A 19,792-nucleotide genomic window follows, 5' to 3' on the forward strand; every position below is an offset into this window, starting at 1 on the left:
TTACCCAGTCTCAGGGATATCTTCCTTTGAAATAGATACAAAACAGTTTGAAAGGTGGGGGAATCTATGGGAAAGAGAAGAGAAATTGGGACAGGACTCAGTCTTTTTTTAATACCAAATGACTCTGGCCTGAACCAGAAATGCAGTTACAAATGAGAATAACTTAAATTATCTGATAATTACAGTATTTACAACAGAAGGGGAGGGAGTCACCTAGTGCCCCTCTTCCAGGCTGGACAGACATCAATCCTACTGCTAGGCTGGATAGATGCCTATTCACCTTACCACTTGTAGGGGTCTCAGGCCTCTAGGCAGTTATGGATTCTCCTGGCATGAGCAGGTAGAGGTGGTGGGATTGCCTGTTTTATGCAGTGTCCTAACCTTGGCCCACCACCCTGTCCTACAATGCCATGAGGTCTCTGGAGCTCTTTCTGACTTGGGGGCCTTCCCTCTTTCTGTGCTGAACTACCATTGGCCCTTGGAGTATTCTGTACAGTCCAACTGCACTTAGGGCAGGAGGGATTTCCCCCACCCAGTTTCCCCTGAATTACTCCCAATACCAAAAAAGAATTACTTCAGAGGCCAGTGCCACTCCAGGACAGTGAGCAAAGGGGAGGGGAGAGGTCACAAGGCACTGAACTGGATACTAGTCATATTCAATGGGAGAATGTCCCGGTTATAAAGACAGTTTCACATGGCTTGCATGTGAAGCATATCAACTACATTATCTGGGGTGCTCCACTTGGCATTTTATAGGGATGGTTGGGAAGTCCCATTTCCAGGGTCAACAGACCTTACAGTAGCAATTATCCAGTCAGTTAGGCAGGTTGTTCTCTTATGAATAACCTCCTACACATTTGGATCACATATACTCATCAGCAATTTAATAGTGATTTGTGAATCCTGCATCAATCCAAACAAGCTCTTTCATTTTGTAGCCTTAAAAATAAAGGATTCTTTCTTTAAAGTAGTTAAGGTTTCTCAAGAAGCTGATTATATCAATCTACAAAATGGAACAATTACTTTGCATTATACCCTCTGGTTTTAATAGTTACTTGGTTTTGCCCTTCCCACATATTGACTATCTTCTTGGTAACCACAGCTCTCAGAGGTAACTTTTGTTGCCCTGGTTTAATTTTTCTTTCTGTGGGTAGCTTGGAGTCTAGTGGCCTGAGCTGGGACAGACCCACCTCTGGGCCTGATCCAGCCTTAAGGATCAACCCAGCATTCTTGTACATTCATTTAGCAATTACAGATAACAATAACCAGGAGATTGAATATTTTTGCTTTTTTTTTTATTAGTTTGCATCTCCTTATGCATTTGGAGAGCTAACTCCTCAGGAGTATAATCCATCTCTAAATTCTAATGAATTTTACCTTTGGTAATTGAATGTAGCTCAGCTGCAGCTCCCTACCATAGGTAACCACATGGCCACCCTGGAGTCAAGGTTTCTCCTCACTCATCTTTTAATTTCTCTCTTTATCCATTTAGCTTTATCTATATAATATTTTTATCTTTATTTAAAATAACTCTTAGAAAAAAATTCTTTAGCAAAAGCTACATCATTGTATTTTTATAAATTTTACCAAAAACACCATTTACTCTCCTACTATTTTAACTCTTAGTAACCCAGATTCCCATTGAAAAAAATAGGAGTTATTTAATTTAACATAACATGACTTTAAGATTTTAAACTACTGGAGGTAATTTTGAGATTAAATTGACCAAATTAGTCTTACCCAAAACTACTAAGGTCATATGAATTAAAAGGCATCTTTGGTGGCTTCCTTCGGTCTGAAAAGCACTTACTTTTCTTTTAGCCAAGTGATTAGAGGTCTTTAATATAATTTTGTAGTGAAATATTACTTCTACATGACACATATAAACATATAGCTATAACAGACATACAGACAAAAGCAGATCCAAAATATTTTTCATTTGCCTGTTTTCAAAAATTCTGTTTCTTAGTTTCAACTATTAACTTAAAAAGGCCAGACACCATGGCTCATGCCTGTAATCCTAGCACTTTGGGAGGCTAAGGCAGACAGATCATTTGAGTCTAGGTGTTCGAGACCAGCCTGGGCAACATGTGACACTCCATCTCTATAAAAAATACTAAATAAATAAATAAATAAATAGATAAATAAAAAGGCTTGGCTTTGTGGTACACACCTGTAGTTCCAGCTACTCAGAAGGCTGAGGGGAGGATTTCTTGAGCCTGGGAGGTTGAGGGTGCAGTGAACTGAGATTGTGCCACTGCACTCCAGCCTGGGCGACAGAGTGAGACCCTGCCTCAAAAAAAATAAAATAAAAAAATAAAAGTAAAAAGTAACAGGAGCCAAAAAAAGTTGAAGGAGAGAGTTAGCATTCCAGGCCTTCTCAAAAGAGAAAAAAACTGAAGCAGTAGGGCACAGGTTCTAAAATATCAATCTAAATAATTTTAAAAAGAAACAGATTATAGAATTCAAAAATTTTAAAGTTCTTGCATTAAGAGTAACTCAACATTTTTAATAAATCTTGTTCTAACCAGTTCTTTAGTGTTGCATGAGTGTATTTTTAATATCAAAGTTCAATTTTTAGAAAAACTATTTATTATAATTTCCTTTAATTGTAGCCAACTGAATCACATAACATTTTAATAAATTCCTGTTTTACTAACCTTATTACAACTTAGACAATTTACAACATGCTTGGACTTTCTGATTTGATGCAAATATTTCTCTTTCTTGAACAACGAGTCATTTTATTTTAGGACAAAAATTCATCATGCAAGATTCTTTCTCATATAAAATTACTTTTCTTTTAAGCTTTCTTACCAAAAATACCTCTTTATAACTTTCTTTACATCTCTTATTTCCTGGTCCTTTTTACCTCATTTTATATATAATCCTTAAATAACCTCTGAATTAGACAAAAATTATTTACCTTTGAATAAGAACATTTAGATCTTAAGAAGAAACTGCCCATGACTCTTGAAACTCTACAGAGAAAGAAAGGGTGAGTGATGCCTTTGTTCTGAGTGTTTTAAGGGGTTCAAGTCATTTGATGCCTTCTCTAGATTTTTTTTGGTAGCAGACAGTGAAGGGGGAAGGAGAAATAGTGTGGAAGAAAAGAAAATGAAAGAACAATTGTGTTTTTAAGACAGGAAGCTGCAACAGAAACCAAGCACATAATTTGTTTGTTTTCTTTTTTTCAGCTATGAGGAATTCTAGCAACTTCAGAGGTCTGGCTGCTCATAATTTGGAATTCTCATTTGAATTTGACCAAGTTGGGTAGAGTTGGTCAAATCTGATGGGAGCAACACCAGAACAACAAAAAAACCCAACAATATGATTACTGAGCACTCTAATGCTAAGGAGAAATTAAGACTAGCTGTCTGTCAATTCTAATTTTTAGTCATTAAGGAGAATCTCTGAGACAAAAAAAAACCCAACTCAGCTACTTATCTAGGAATGAGACCCTGGCTCAAGACTGCTGTTTACCATCTTAGAAGCAGAAAAAAAAAAAGCTCAAACTTGCCTTCCCTGTTGGAAATTAGCTGAAACTCCAGAAAGGAGTTGCCCACGCTCCATTGTCATGGAAGCAGGAAAACTTGCCTTCTTTGTTGGACACAAGTAAAACTCAAAAGGAGGAGTTGTAGAGAAAAATAAACTTTAGATCTTAACCAAATTTAGGGTGATTGGGGATTCTCTGGAGTGGGTGGGGGCTCCCAGGCCTCAGCAAATTGTCCTATCAGTTTGAGCCATAAGGATAGCTCAGGCTGGTACCAAGTACCCATAGGAGATTCATCAAAGGTCAGGGGCACCTCCACTCAGAATCCTTTCATGGCTGCTAATTTGTGAACCCAAAAGTATCTGAGACAGGTCTCAATCAATTTAGAAAGTTTATTTTGCCAAAGTTAAGGTATGCCTACAGTATAGCCTCAGAGAGGTCCTAAAAACATGTGTTCAAGGTGGAGTACAGCTTGCTCTTATATATTTTAGTAAGATGTAATGCATCAATCAATACAGGTAAGATTTAATTGGTTCAATTGGGAAGGACAAGATAACTCAAAGCAGGAACTTGCAGGTCACAGGTAGATTTTAAAATGTTCTGACTGGCAATTTGTTGGAAGAGTTATTATCAATAATAAAAAATAATTTCTTGTTTACAATCAAAGCTTGTGGAGACCAAGGTTTTATCATGCAGATAAAGCCTCTAGATATGCAGGCTTCATAGAGAATAGATATAAATGTTTCTTATCAGACTTAAGGTCTGTGTTGATGTTAATGATGGTTGGTTAGTCCTGAATTCCAAAAGATAGGAGGGTATAACGAGGCATGTCCAACACCTCCTTCCCATCACAGCCTAAACTTGTTTTTTAGGTTAACTTTGGAAGGCTCTTGACCCAGAGGAGGTCCATTCAGTGCTGGGAGCAGGGGTTGGGAGGGTTGAATTTTATTTTTGGCTTAGAGGCTCCGTATACTGATTCATAAACTGCCATCTTTCTCACTGTGTCTTCACATGGCAGAAAATGCAGTGAATCTCTCTTAGTCCTCTATTATAAAGCCAGTGAACCCATTCATAAAGGCTTTACCTTTGTGACCTAATCATCTCTCAAAGGCCCCACTTCCTACTGCCATCACCTTAGAAATTAGGATTTCAACATGGGAATTTGGATGGGACACATTCACACCACACAATACATCTAAGCCAAAATTTATCAATTATTTTTGAGAAACCTAAATAAAAATTTATGTGAAAAGGACCTAGAAATTTGAATAGCAATCTTAATATGAATCAAAACTGTGATTGACTACAGCATAGTATGGCCATATCTCTAGCTATTTTTTATATTAAATACCATTTGTGGATATTCTCTCTTCCCACTATAAACCTTCTCAGAGCATATTCTTAAGAGTAAACTATTTTCACCTAGTTTTATAAATCAGATTTTATATTTAAAAGCAAGTCCTACTAAATCAAGTACAAATCAAATTTGGAAAAATAATTTATTCTACTTAACATGTTAAGAAAGGAAATTAGATGGATCATGACCTCATTGCTTTTTCCGTAAAACACATGGGTTGCCTAACTAGTTTGGTTTTATTCACAGAATGAAAGAAATTAGTGGCTATTCTGGCTCATGTCTAGTGCTAAATAATCTCTATATTTACAAAGCTAGTCCTACTAGCTTTTAGCAATAATGCCCTTTCAACTTATTTCAACAACAAAGTTTAAAGCAAATGTGTTGAAAATAGTCCTTTCATGCTTCCTAATGAATTTTGCTTAATGAGTATATTTCTAAGTTCAGAGAAACAGAGAAGCCTAACTTGCTATTAAGCAATTGCCTCTCACTTTTACCCAATAAACTTGTGCTTATAGCATTTTGTCATAACATCCACATCAATATCTAACCTTGCTAAACTCCAAAGCAATCAAAAATTAAAGACCTCTTGTTTATAAATACCACTTGACTTTTCTCCACAAATGCTGTTAATATTAATAGCTAATATTTATATTGAAAGTTTACAATATTCCAGTCATTGTTTCAAACATGAAAGAATCCTATAAGGTGGGAATGTTGCTATTATCCTTTTCAGATGAGAAAACTGAAGCACAAAGAGTTTTTCTTAATTAACATAACATTTCAGGCAAGTCTTTTTTTTTAGATTTATATCATAATTCTCCAATTTTGTATACATGTTTAAATTTCCCCAACACACATATAAACAGAAAACAAACTTCAGATAGGGAGAAAATGACTGACAGTGTCTTAGTTTTGAAACCACTTGCAGGCACTAGCTATAGAATCAGGACAAATGTCCAGATCCCTTGGTTTATAATAAATTCAAATTTTGTTTGAATACAAATGACTTTGAAGCTAGAAAACAGAATTTTCTCTGAAACAGAAAAAAAACATCAGAACAGCTGGCAAAATGGCCATTTTTCTTATAGGAAATTATTGTTATGTTGCCGAAGCTTAAAGAAAACATTTGTTTTGCTGGGTAATCACACACAAATCTTTGCATACAAATCAACAAAGCATTTCTGTGAATGAGCCATTTTCTGAGAGTGACTCCCACATTTCTCTGGATTAGAAACCCTTCAAGAGTGAGCATGGCCTTTGATCCAGAAAAATAAATCCTGCCACAGTATGTGTGCCTGGAAATTTTTAGGATCCTGTCTTCCATTTAAGTCCCTCAAAGCCATTTAGGACTAACTTGCCTGAATCAATAATCCTGTGTAGACACACCCTCAGTTATAAAACCAACTTCTTTAAAGCAAGAAATTACCAATAGAACAGGCAATATGGCATTAATATTAGATCACTTCATGCAGATAGGAGCAATTTTACCAGGACTGTCATATTTTAAAAACTAGTGTACATGCACATATATCCACATACAAAAATTCCATACCTTCAACTTGGAAAGACATCTTATTCTATGGGTTTCAATTCTTTTCTCAGTTTCTCCCATGTTGCTCTTCAGGGTGTTCCAAGCTATTTATGTTTTAAATCTTGATATGTCTTACTTCTACCTTTTCAAGCAAACAAAAAAAATATGTTAAATTAACTACAAAATTGTAAAGCATCATTCTTCTGAAGTAAGTGCTGAAAATGAACAACATAATTGAAATCCACTGCATTACAAAAATACCTGGAACGCTTTTAATACAGATTAGAAACTCATGGTGTTAGAGAAGATTTAGTTGTTGGTTTTCTATTTCAAAAGGTACATCAAATAACTTTAGTTACTCTTTAGTGAGATTAAAGATATTAGAATTGTTTGTTATGATCTTGCAAAATAATGGTCACATGGTTAAAAGAAAGCTTTTCACTTCTCTAGCCAAAACAAATAGTACCAAAAGACTTACATGAAAATAGCTGCTTTTAATAACACACATACTTTGAGTTGTGTTTGTGCTAAAAGCCTGCTTCAGTAACCCTACCAAGGCTCAAAAATCTTTTTTTGGCCAGGCTCTCTTTTCAAGTTATTTGCATTCCAAGGCTTCCCTAGAGTCTCAGGAAGGGAAACACTTTCTGGGGCACTGCTGATACATGGAAACCTGGAGAGACATGGAATTTTAATCATGAAAACAACCTAGTAAAAATAACAAACAATTCTATGATCTGGAAAATAATCCCACAATTGCAAACTAAAATGTAAGACTTAGGAGATTAAACATATAAATGAGTATCTATATGTAGCTATACATAATAGGTATAGATATATGTGGAAATATATGTACAGATGTATAATACACAGGTGCACATTTTTATATGTAAAACAAAAAGTTGAATTAAATGCAAATAAATTCTACTAATCCCATCAAAGATTTTGTTTGTTTTACATCTTGAAACTAAGGCAATATTTTGTATCAAAACCAAAGTGTTTCACTTTGGCAATATTTATTCTAGTTTCTAGAATGATTTCTTGACAGTATCCCCAGCATTAATTAATTAAGTCCTTTAAACAATATCCATTTAACAAGTGATCCTGAATGGCACTAATTTTTTTAAAAACCAACTGCTTTACCTCTACAAATGTGCTGAATCCAAACACACACCCATTAAGGCAATAGTCACTGCACTATTATGTTTGAGTTTTGTTATTTTAACACATTCTCTCACAGATACAACAAATATTTATTGAACATCTACTCTGTGCTAGTCATGGTGCTACGCACCAGCATTCAGCAGTGAGCAAGAAAGCCAAGTACGTGCCTACGGAGAATATAAACTAGTGAGAGAAGTATGTTTCTGTGGAAGATGCTTGGACCCAGATTCCAAGGAACTTAAACTTTTATTGGGAAAGATAAAACTTTTAAATAAAACACATTGGAATAGAACCAGACAGTGTAGAAGGAAATGCAATTTGCTTGGTATGTAAGTGGTGAAAAAATTCATAGGTTATTGTTCTCAACCGCCCTCATTTCTTTCTTCTCATGCATTTAGAACCCAATCTCTCTCCCCTTTTTTCTTCTCTCTCTCCTAACCATTATCTTAGCCCAATATAGTCACTGTATCAAACACTAAGGGAGAGAACTTATTCTTCTTCCACGTCAAAACTGCCTTCACTCTTCTTTGTGGCTAAAAACATTACTATATTAAATGTCTATTTTTTCATATATAGCCAGAGGGCATAAAAGCTGGAGGTAGTGCCACAGAAAATCAACATATAGGGGAATTCTATATAGTTCCCTCCATGAATTGTGACACTAAGTAACCATCTAGAGCAGGTTTTTTCACCATGTCTGGAAGATTTGTTTCAAAATGTTTTAACATATTGAAAAAAGGGGTTAAAAAACTATTATCTTAACTGAAGTAAGAGGTAATATTTAAGGCTAAGCACTTGAAAAGAATTAAATGGGATTAAATTAACCCTAAAATTTCCCTAGTTTTCCAACTTATATGGTGAAAATATTTTATATTTTCAGATACATTTCAAACATTTTCACAGAGGAAAATAAACAAATTAACAAAATCTATTGCATTTATTCAATAAAATCCATGAAATCCAGCAGTTAATATCATAGTCATTGTTGTCCGTCTTGGTCCGAAATCAGGAAATTCCGTGTGCTGTCTTTTCATCTTCTTGAGGTTGTGCTAGTGCCAGCCATGCGAACAGTCCTCTTTTGTTAGCACAGCGTTGTTTACACAGTGACTTCTGCTCCCAGGACCACACAGTGTCACCAACAAATCCCTGTCAATCATCACTTCTAATGAAAAAGACGTGCTGAAGTTTCATTAAGTGGAGAATCATATTATTTCCCTCTTTCTCAGCATTCAAATGGGAACAGGTAATGCTTCAGCATGCTTTCTCACACAAACGTTGGATTTCTTCCATGCCTACTGGTCATAGCTCTGTGTTGTGTTGTTTTTTTGTTCGATTGGGATTTTAAAAAACACGCGAATAAGAGGAACTCTACTCTCTTAAATTTTTAGGTGCACAGTACAGAATTGTTAACTATATACACATTGTTATGTAGCAGATCTCTGGGACTCTTTCATCTTGCATGACTGTAATTCTATATCCATTGAACAGCAACACTGGGGCTTTTGACACCTGTTGGTTTCCCGCCCCTAATGATGTGTCTCAATCACAAGATAATACAAAGTTTCATAAAACAATAATACAAAGTTTAATAAAACAAATATAAAACAAATCTTGTTTGTGCTCTTGCAGTATTAAACAAATTGATATAGTTTGTGATTGTTAGAAATCAACTGGGAAAAAATGCTTGTGTTTAATTTTACATTATTCTCTACTCTCGAATTAATGAAATAAAGGCCTTACTTTACAGCAAAGCTAGTAGTACATACATGAAGAAGACTTAGGAGATCATCCTTTCCCTGGGGGGAAAAAAAAAGTTATACCAGCAAAAATCTTATGAAAATGACTTATTTCCAGGATCTTGAAATGGCTCCTAGCTCTGTGAGATGAGAACATCCTCTTGGGTGGTATCCAGCTGAAACAATTTCAACCAATACTAATCCAAGCAAGTACGTGCCAATGAATTACATGTAGAATCAACAATGGCTTTTTGTATTTTGTCTACCAAATTATTTTACTTCTATTGGTTCATTTTCACCAGAAACTAAAGAATAAAATAACGAATTCTGCAATTCAGTCTTACAAATATAAGTATTATTTTACTTTCTGGATTCAGAGGAGGTACTAAGAATGTATTGCTTGGAAAAACTATGGGAGAAACTTAACTGAGCCATAAAATGTTATCCATACATGTGATTTCACCATGCAAAGCAAAGACTGGAACTCACAAAAACACAAGTAAATACTTTCATCAACAATCCATCAGTAGAAATACCTACCCTATCACTTTAGATAATGTACTAACTCTAGATAATAGACCAAGAAACAGAAAAGTAAAGTTGAAACCTTAATTCTGTGTTTAGGGGAATTGGTTGTAAATATCATCAGTGTCACACACCATACCAAGTAATTCTAGAGAATGAGTAGATAATCGTGTGGATAACCAGCACTTTCCACACTTGATAACAGGATGAACTCCTTTACCTAAGTCTAGTTCTGACTCCTCTATGCGCTCTAGGCCTCAGTCTTGGTATCCAACCCTCTACTCCTAATTGTAGTGAGAATCTTGCTAAGTCTGTTTAGAGAGAATTCCTCACTCTTGATATCTGATCATCTTGATATTTGATCAAATTCTACATCCCCCGGAATCCCCCAGGTGATATCTGATCATCCTGGCCTTCAGTCAGCAAGAATCCTGTCACATGGGTTTAGCCACAACCCCTCCTGACTCCCAATGTTTCCTCTTAGTAATTTTCCATCCCCAGACCCCCACCCTGCTCCTTGGCTAAAAATCTCCATCTGTCCAAGCTATATTCGGAATTGAGCCCAGTACTACACTGAGGTCTCTTTTCTCCTATCGCAATAGTCCCTGAATGAAATCTTTTACCACTTTACAGTCCAGCTCTGATTTTAGTTTGGCAGCAATATCAACTATTTCATTTCTTCAGATTATTATCCCAATTCTTATTTTCCTTTTATCTGTATCGACTAGGTAAATACAAACATATGTATTTCCATTACATGCCAATATATGGCATGTAAATACTGAGCTGCTCCTTTTTCCCACAGAGACAAGACTTTATCTGTTTATAAAGCTCAAAAAATAACCGAAAATTCAATAAAATGCTTTGAGTTTTTTCCAGCACATTTATTTATGTATTTTTTTCACATAAATTGATGTAGGGAGGCAGCTAGACATAGTCAAAATAGCAGACCTTGTAATCCACTTAGCCTAGCATTAATCGCAGATTAATTGTGAGTTGTTTAAACTCTTTGAGCCTATTCCTCATCTCTGATATTGAAATATTTATGACTACTTTGCAAGATTGTCATGAAGATTGAGTTATAAAATTTACATAAGACTCCTTGCAGGGCTGCTGAAATAAAATAGTCACTCTGTCAATGACAGTGATTACTACTCATTTATTCTACAAATATTTATTAAGACTCCACTACATTCCAAGCACAGTAGTAGGTACTGGGGATACAAAGATGAATAAAATGTGCCTGCTCTCAAGTGACCTTATAAACAATTGGGAGAGATTGATAGCTAAGTGATGATGATAGCTAGTTAGTGCCATAATGCAGACAATTTGAGCTAAGTAATAGAAAGAGGTGATTAACGAAAAGTATTCATTTGGGTATTCATTTGAACTATCACTTGAATGCAGCATAGTAGTTCAAATACTTGGGCTTTGAAATTAGGTACAACTGGTTCGAAAGCCTGTTTTTAAACTAGCCGTGTGTTTTTGTACAAGTTACCTAATGTTTCTACAAAATGAAGACAGTCTCTATCTTTGTCAAGGTCCTGATAGAAAAATAGAACTCACAATAGATAATTTAATAGAGAGATGTTATATGGAAAACTAGTTATAATAATATAAGAAGAGCTAAAAAAAAATTGTGGGATTGTGGGCAACTCAGAGATTTAGAACAGTGGAAAGTCGCTCCCACTCCAAAGGCTATATCAGAAAAGGGAAGGGCTGACATGCAGGAAGCTGTGAGAGGCAGAAACACCTTGCTTTCCCCTTCTCCACAACCCCAGTCTCACACCAGTAGTTCCCACTGACATACATAAAAGGAAGTCAGGTGGCATTGGAGTGGAAAACTTAGTTTGCAGGAGTTATTCTCTTGGGATACAGAGAGTATCAGAGGATAGGACAGAATGGATGTGAGGCCAGATAAACAAATGACCAACACAACCATAATCATTGCAATAGAGTTAGATAAAAGACGTATGGTATATAAACGTATAATATAAAACTAGCATGCAATCAACATTGAATGAAGGGTCGCTATTCATATTTAACAACATAATTTCAGTCCTCAATGCTCTTTTGATTCTCAGTAAGAAAAAAATTCAGGAGATTTACAATGTGCATAATTGGTCAGCTCCCCACTTTACATATGTAGGCACTGCAATTTCTATGTCATACCAAATAAAATAAAATGTTGTTGTCAAATCAACTGATTTTTAACCAACCTGCATACATTAACTAATCACTGTTGCATCATGTAAACACAGCCATAGTCACCAAGGCTTCACATAGCAAAATATATACAGTTTGCTTATTTAGGTTATGTGTGTGGGGAAACTGTCCAAGAAGGACTGACTTCATGATGCCTACACCATATATGTTACCACTGCTTTGTTACCAATGCTTCAGCAGCCAGATTACAAACAGTACATAATTTTGTAAGGCACATAAAAATCAATAGTAAAATGTTTCCATGGTGGAAGAAGAAAAAGAGAAAAGGAAAAGATTAATATTGTTTCTCATTTTTAGTATTTGCCTCTATGTAGATTTAGCTCCATTAGCACAGCACACCTTTCCTCTCCATACCCCAGTCACTCACGTGGGTAACACTGACATAATCCAGTGACCACATGGAAAGTTCTTCTATTTGGAGGTTCACTATGAGGAAATCCACTTGCCATTGGATCCCCTAATAAGCCACATTTCCTAATATGAGCTTGCCTAGTGCTAGAATTGACACTTTGGACTCCACGTGCAATACTTGTCTGTCTCAGGTTTAAATTGATTTACAATTAAGATGGAGAAAGAAAGTTGGTATTTATTGAGCACTTTCAAAGACCCCAACGTATAAGAAAAGGATGAAGAGGCAGATGTTCCTAAAGGGCTAGCACCAAGTTGGAAAGACACAAGCTTTAATATAACATACAATGTGATGTTGCTTTTTGTAAAACTGTATACAATTAGAGATAATAATAAAAATATAAACATTATATACTGCTTTCTATATTCCAAGCACTGTTCTAGGGGCATTGCAGATGTCAACCCATTTAATTCTCCTAAAATCTTATGACATAAGTATTATTCTCAACTTTAAAGATGTAAAAATTAAAGCACAGAGAGGTCAAGTAACCTGTACAAAGTCACACACCTTATAAGTGGCAGAGCCAGGATTCAGACTCAGGAAGTCTGGCCCTAGAGAATCTTAACTACCCTAAGCTACCTCTCCACAGGTGTATGTGGGTGTGGGTATGCCCATTGATGTATTCACTTAGATAAAACACTGGAGGACCTAAACCAGAATTTAAAAAGTGGTTATTTCTGTATAATCTATAGTTATCCAGAAAGTGGATAATCCTATGGTTGATTTTATTTTTCCTTTAGGAATTTCTATGCTGTTTTCCACAAGGATCATTATATTTTTACCGATTAAAAAGTCGTTAGAAAATCATTGGAATTGATTCTTTTAAAATGTAATAAGAATATAGAACACTTTGATCCATGTTAATGCTGTGTTCTTGACTACTTCAGGTTTTGGTATTTTTTCTTGTTTCTCTAATTATTGTATTTTGTGTTCTCCAAGAACCTCTGTCAGTCTCCAATTTTTCTGCCTTTTTTTATTACTTAGAGTGTAATTTAGAAAACTGGCCTGAGGCAGCCATAATGTTCCTGACTGGAGCCAGGAAATATTGGTTAGAGCTAGGACGGATCTAGTGTTGATTCCCAGAACTTCTCAATTGGCTGCATGTGGTTCAAGGTCTGGATAGTATCCATTCAGATTTCTACTTTGGGACGAGTCAATAATCATTTAAATCATATAAAGGAAACAGTTTGGAGCTCTGTGCATGTATAAAATGTTCAAGGTCAGGATAGTGTCCATTCAGATTTCTACTTTGGGACGAGTAAATAAAATGATGATTTAAATCATATAAAGGGAACAGTTTGGAGCTCTGTGTATGTATAAATGAGGCATGGGATGAGGTTTAAGCGATGAGCGTGGGCATATGACTCACCTCTCCTTCGCTTTGCCACTCAGCTGAATACCGTTTGTCAGCATGGTGGTTTGGATCATTAGACAATTTTAAATGATCTTTATTTGTGGTTATATGCTGTTTTATTTATACCTCTAATGGACCATGGCTAAAGGCAGGAAGCATAAAGAGCACTGATCTCAAAATATAACCTAATGAGGAGCATAAAATGATAATGTTATATATTTCCCTCAAGATTGCCTTCATCTGATCAGTAAATTTCATTCACCTGTTCAAAATATTTACCTAGTACCTCATGTTATTTTTCCATTGCTTCAAGACCTATTTTTGAAAAAAGAGTAATAGGATGGAGAATTTTACATAAGCAGACTTTTCATATTTGGAGAAATATGCTGATATAAAACCCACTCTTATTTCTTCCATTTTAAACTCCAACATTATTAAACAAGTGTATTGATATATTACACTTTTAAAATATTTTAAGTATAAAAATTCCAAACATAAAAAATCAGCTTTCTCTTATTTTAACAAATTAAAACATATAGTAAACTCCAATCTACAAATATGACATAATGTCATCTATAGATTTATTTCTTAACAGGCCACCCTTTTTCTCTCAACATTAATTTAACATAAGGGGTGTATGTCACAAATTAAATAGCATGATATATAAGACAAAGAATATTGTCTTCATGTTCAATATTATCAAATGTCATAGATAAGTAAATTTTATAATTATCTACAAGCATATCAATCTAAAATTAAACATTTTAGATAGAATCATCTATTTGTAAAAAATAAAACTTTTTTGAGAATTAATTAATATTTGTAACTAACATCTTTAGTGATTACTGAATATATGGGATGAAAGAGGAGAAAGAAGTATCAAAGATGATTCCCAGGTTTCTAGCTTGGTAGTACCAGTACTTGAGATAAAAAATTAGGACACAGAGCAACTCTAGGGGGAAAAGTACACTCAATTTCAACATGAACGTACGCTCATACTTATGCTCAGACATGACCTGTGAGTCACATCCAGTTGGGTATGTCCTGTGGGCAATAGGATATGAGTCTGAAGCTCAGGCAAAAGGCTAGAGTTACACATTTTGGAATCTTCAGTTTGCAGAGGACTGTGGCACCAGATGTGGAAAGGCAGGGAGACAGACTTACTTAATTGACCTGTTGCTTTGGGACTCTGTAGATACAAACTTGTCATGCCGTTAGGTTCATATTTTCTTGGGCCACTGAGACATGGTTCCCCATTTTCTCTGACATCTCCTTAGAACATTTTCAGAACTAAATATTCCTAGTCCTATGATCATTTCTACTTGCGCTGAGAACTAATTACAAATGACACTTAACATCACTTGATATATAGCACTCATGGCAAGGTCTTGTACATAGTAAGTGATCAATAAATGTTTGTTCTTATTGCTTATATTCATCTGGCTCTTCATGTACAAAATTGGCCCCTTTTTTCTTGCAGGACCTTCTTTCTTGCTTCTCAAGTGTAACTTCTTACAGCTTTTTAAGACAACTTCAAGGTTAAATGCAAGTGGGCTGTTCTTAGTAGGTAGTTGTCTTCCATTCATCAAGACTGAATGTTTGCCTTATCACCACAAATTGCTTATTGCAGGATTTGTGAACATCATTTCTTATCTTAGGAAATACCATGAGACTTATCCAGTTGAAGTCCCATGGAGTGAGTTAGGGTTGTAGCAACCTGGCATAACAAATCCCTGATTCCATGTGGTGATGGACGTTGTGCATCACATTTTACTTTACTTGAAAAGTATGTGCAAAAGAGTCACTAAAAATAATAACACTATGCTTTGTTACAGTTGAGTGGCTTGGCAATTTTCTGCATAGAGGAATTATAGGGTATAAAAGATTTTGTAGTGGGATAAAGTCCAGTTGCCCTTGGAATGGAAATAAAGTATCCTTCTTAAGAGCACTGATGTTCTGTGATTTCTCTGGTATAATCACCTTTATGAGATGCTGAAGTTCAAGGACTGTAACATGTACTATATAGGACCCAGATAAAAGAATCAGATAATAGGTTCCAAATTTGTTGATCCTCTAAGTGCAGATACGTTTTCTGTCTGGGACTCTCACAGTCACATTGGATAGTTGATTTCCATTCTGATAAAAAACTTGACCCTTTACACATAGCTGCACCTGTTTTATATATTCAAGTAGTGAGGTTTTGTTATCATTCCACAGGAACAGGTGCTTGCCTTTGCAAGGATATTTACAGCATGACAGCTTTAATACAATTTTAAATACCAAGAGTATTCATTTTAAATTTTAAATACCAAGAGTATTCATTTTAAATTTTAAATACCAAGAGTATTCATTGGGAGTAGATACCAAGAGTATTCATTTTAACTCCATTAGGAAACTTCATTTTGGCTTTTTACTGACCTTTCTTCATGTTGAGATTTGTTGAATCATAGATATATGCAAGAAATTGGAAAACATCATCATTAGGAATTGAGCTCCAGGAAAATAATGCCCAAGCTGCTGGAACACCATTATCAAACAGAAAACTGGCTAACAAGGCACCACCATGGTTTTCAGAGAAGACAAATGTCTCCATTTGCAGCCACTTTATGACTGCCACAGTTTCAGGTTGCCTTGATACATTATTAAATTCAAAACCATTCAGGAAACTTCTTTTAGGTCATACTAGTTATAATTCTTCCCTTCCATTAGTGTGAAAACATTCAGGCTTTTTTATAGCTTCAAATTCATCTGGGTTCATTAAAGGCATGATGTGTATCTACGTACTATTAATTAGCTTTGTGATTTTAGGGTCTTTCCCATCGCTGGTTATGAGATATTCAATCAGAAGAAGCATCAGTTTCCACACAACAGTCTCCTCTTAATGCTTATTTGCCCCATTTTTGAACACTTGAGCTCTGAAATCCCAATCTTGTTCCTTTGGAAACCCCAAAACAAGAACCCAAAAGTTTTTACCTTGAATGACCTCAATAGCACCAAGTCTGAAAATAAAAAACAACCAACCAGTAGACCCGGAGAATACACACAAGCCGCTAGGAGGGTTTTAACTATTTCCTCTAACATTGGCTATCTCTGGCCTATACCAGAGTAAATACACATAGAAAAAACTGTTTGCTTTTCACAATTTGATTGTCAAGTTAAGGGTAATTTAAACAAGGCTTTTTTTTTTTTTTTTCTGTCAAGATTGGGAAAACTACCTTTTTTGCCCTGAAGTTCTTGCTAATAACATGTGTTCCAAAGAGTTGTGAAGTACTCAATGTCTTTCTCTTCACGACAGAGTAAATGAAATTTGAATTCCAGATACTTCAGAGTCTGTTCTGTGAAAGGGCGGTATATGCAAAGTGGCCCCAAATGCCGAAAAAGCCAGGAAACTAAAGAAGTAGGCAGACAAATCCAGTTTGTAGGCATAAGATGATTCATTAGGAGAACTTACAGAGAAGCGCTTGGGTACTCACTAGACAGGTACATCTGCACACTGCAACTCCCCAGACTCAGGGCTTATATCTGGAGGAAAAAGTATATGTACTCAGAAGGAACGTGTAGGTAGTGGCTGCAGGCACCACAGTCTATTATGTATACAACAATATGAAGGATTGTTTTGAAGGAAAGGTGAAACTTACAGTGAATAGATGTTCCTACATAAGAAGTTACACTAATTATCAACTAGACATTTGGAGACATTCCTGAACACAGGGCTAAACAGATTAGCATTTAAAATACAGTCCTTCTTGTCCCCACTGTATCCATATTCAGTAACTCACTCAGGGTTGGACACAAATCTTAGGGCTGTGACACGTATGCCCAACTGCGTTTGCTTGGTGGATCAAGAAAAGTGCTTCAATTTAGAAAGATTTACCAAGATCTACAAGATAAGAAAGCAGACAATAAGTTTGAGAAAGTATTAGGAGTTCAGAAGAAAGAAGGAAAAATTTTTTTTTTAATTTATAAAAATTTTCAAGAGATTTTGCATTAGTGTGAAAAATCATTGTAAATCAAACGAGACTGGCAAAGATTGATTCAGTCAAGTTCTTATTCAGCAAATATGGAAACAGTCATTGTGTGGGGACAAGAATGACTCTATTTTAGATGCTAAACTGCCATGTGACACCTAACTAAGTTCGAGTCCAGGAATGACTCCAGGGTTTCTGGTCTAGATATTACTTTTTATTTACAAATTTAGAAACACCTATTTACTGTAAGTTTTACCTTTCCTCCAAAACAACCCTTGATGCTGCTGCACATGTAACACATAGGCTATGACACCAGCAGAATTCTCTCAGCCACCTACACCTTCCTACTTTTTCCTCAAGATATAATCCCTGGGTCAGGGGGGTTGCAGTGCGGAATCTACCTGTCTTTCAACTGCCAAAGACAGTTCTGTCTGAAAGTTCCCCAAATAAATCACCCTTTTCTGTTTCTGAGCTCCTTCTGCGTTTAGGGGTTCCCCAAATAAATCACCCTCTTCTGTTTCTGAGCTCCTTCTGCATTTAGGGGTTGTTTTGCCTCTACCACCCTTTCACAGAACACTTTGTGTACTATATACACAAAATACTTAACAAAGTACTTACAAACACACATTTCTTTGACTAAAAACTAAAATACGTACTGAAGTTCATGATTCTTAGCCAATACATGTCTTCACTCTCTGCCTGCTTGCTTATCTTTCTACCTGTTCATAGTATATAACACTCCCAGCAGAAATGAACCTTGTTAAAGTATACCTTTCATAAAGAGTTCTATTAATTTGAACTGTTCCTTTGGGCACCAGTATTGTTTTTGGTAACTTTTATTATAACCTCAAACATAGAGAAAAGTTGCAAGTATTACATCAAATTTTCATATAGCTTTTATCCAGAGTCACCATTTGTTTGCATTTTGCATCATTTGTTTTCTCATTCTCTTCCTCTCTTGATTGATTAGATAGGAAGGCAGATGATTGATTGACAGATAGATAGGTAATAGAAAGATAGATTAGATAGATAGATAGATAGAGAGATAGATGGATGATAGACAGATTTTTTTTTTCCTGAACCACTTAAATAATTTGGAGATATTATCCTCCTTATCATCAAATGTTTCTGTATGTATCTGTATGTATTTTCTAGAAGCAAGGCACAATAATTAGAAAAAAATCATTAGAATCTGAGAATTTAACATTGACTTGGTCTTCACATCTAATCCACTATCTGTATTCAAATTTTGTCAATTGTCCTAATAATGTTCTTTGTAGCTTTTTTTTAATGACCCAGGATTCAATCCAGCACCACACGTTGTTTTTAGTTGTTGTATCTCCAATTTCTTTTGATCAGAAACTGTTCTCAGTGTTTTGATTCATTGGCAGTTGGGGAAATATTTTTCTCCTTTTTTTTTAAATTTCAGACTATAAGTTTGGCTGGACGCAGTGGCTCATGCCTGTAATCCCAGCACTTTGGGAGGCTGAGGCGGGTGGATTGCCTGAGCTCAGGAGTTCGAGACAAGCCTGGGCAACATGGCAAACCTCATCTCTAATAAAAATACAAAAAATTAGCCAGTCATGGTGGTGCGCGTTTATAATCTCAGCTACTCAGGAAGCTGAGGCACGAGAATCTCTTGAACCCAGGAGGCGGAGGTTGCAATGCACCGAGATCTCGCCACTGAACTCCAGCCTGGGTGACAAAGAGAGACTCTGTCTCCAATAAATAAGTAAATATAAAAATAAAGACTATAAGTTAGTTGTTTTGTAAAATATTCCTAAATATGATTTTTTCTAGTGTTTATTGATCGGGTTCTGGTTACACATTTTGGACAGAAATAATATTGAAATGACATTATGCCTTCCTCAAGTGCTTGAAACACATGATGCCACTTTTTTTTTATTATACTTTAAGTTCTAGGGTACATGTGCACAACATGCAGGTTTGTTACATATGTGTACATGTGCCATGTTGGTGTGCTGCACCCATTAACTCGTCATTTAGCATTAGGTATATCTCCTAATGCTAT

At 35.6% G+C, this 19,792-nt stretch overlaps 1 protein-coding gene across 2 annotated transcripts in view; it reads right to left on the reverse strand.

Moving 5' to 3' along the window:
* SLCO1A2 (solute carrier organic anion transporter family member 1A2) overlaps nucleotides 1-19,792 on the reverse strand; it is a 150,809-nt gene that overhangs the window by 59,368 nt on the left and 71,649 nt on the right. For both annotated transcript variants that reach the window (XM_054442082.1, XM_054442085.1), the window contains exon 2: nucleotides 6,403-6,523. In XM_054442082.1, coding sequence (XP_054298057.1) covers nucleotides 6,403-6,462 — 60 coding nt within the window. In that variant the 5' untranslated portion in view covers nucleotides 6,463-6,523. The remainder of the gene's footprint in view (nucleotides 1-6,402; nucleotides 6,524-19,792) is intronic.

This window comes from Pongo pygmaeus, chromosome 10 (assembly GCF_028885625.2).
Source record: "Pongo pygmaeus isolate AG05252 chromosome 10, NHGRI_mPonPyg2-v2.0_pri, whole genome shotgun sequence".
NCBI lineage: Eukaryota > Metazoa > Chordata > Mammalia > Primates > Hominidae > Pongo > Pongo pygmaeus.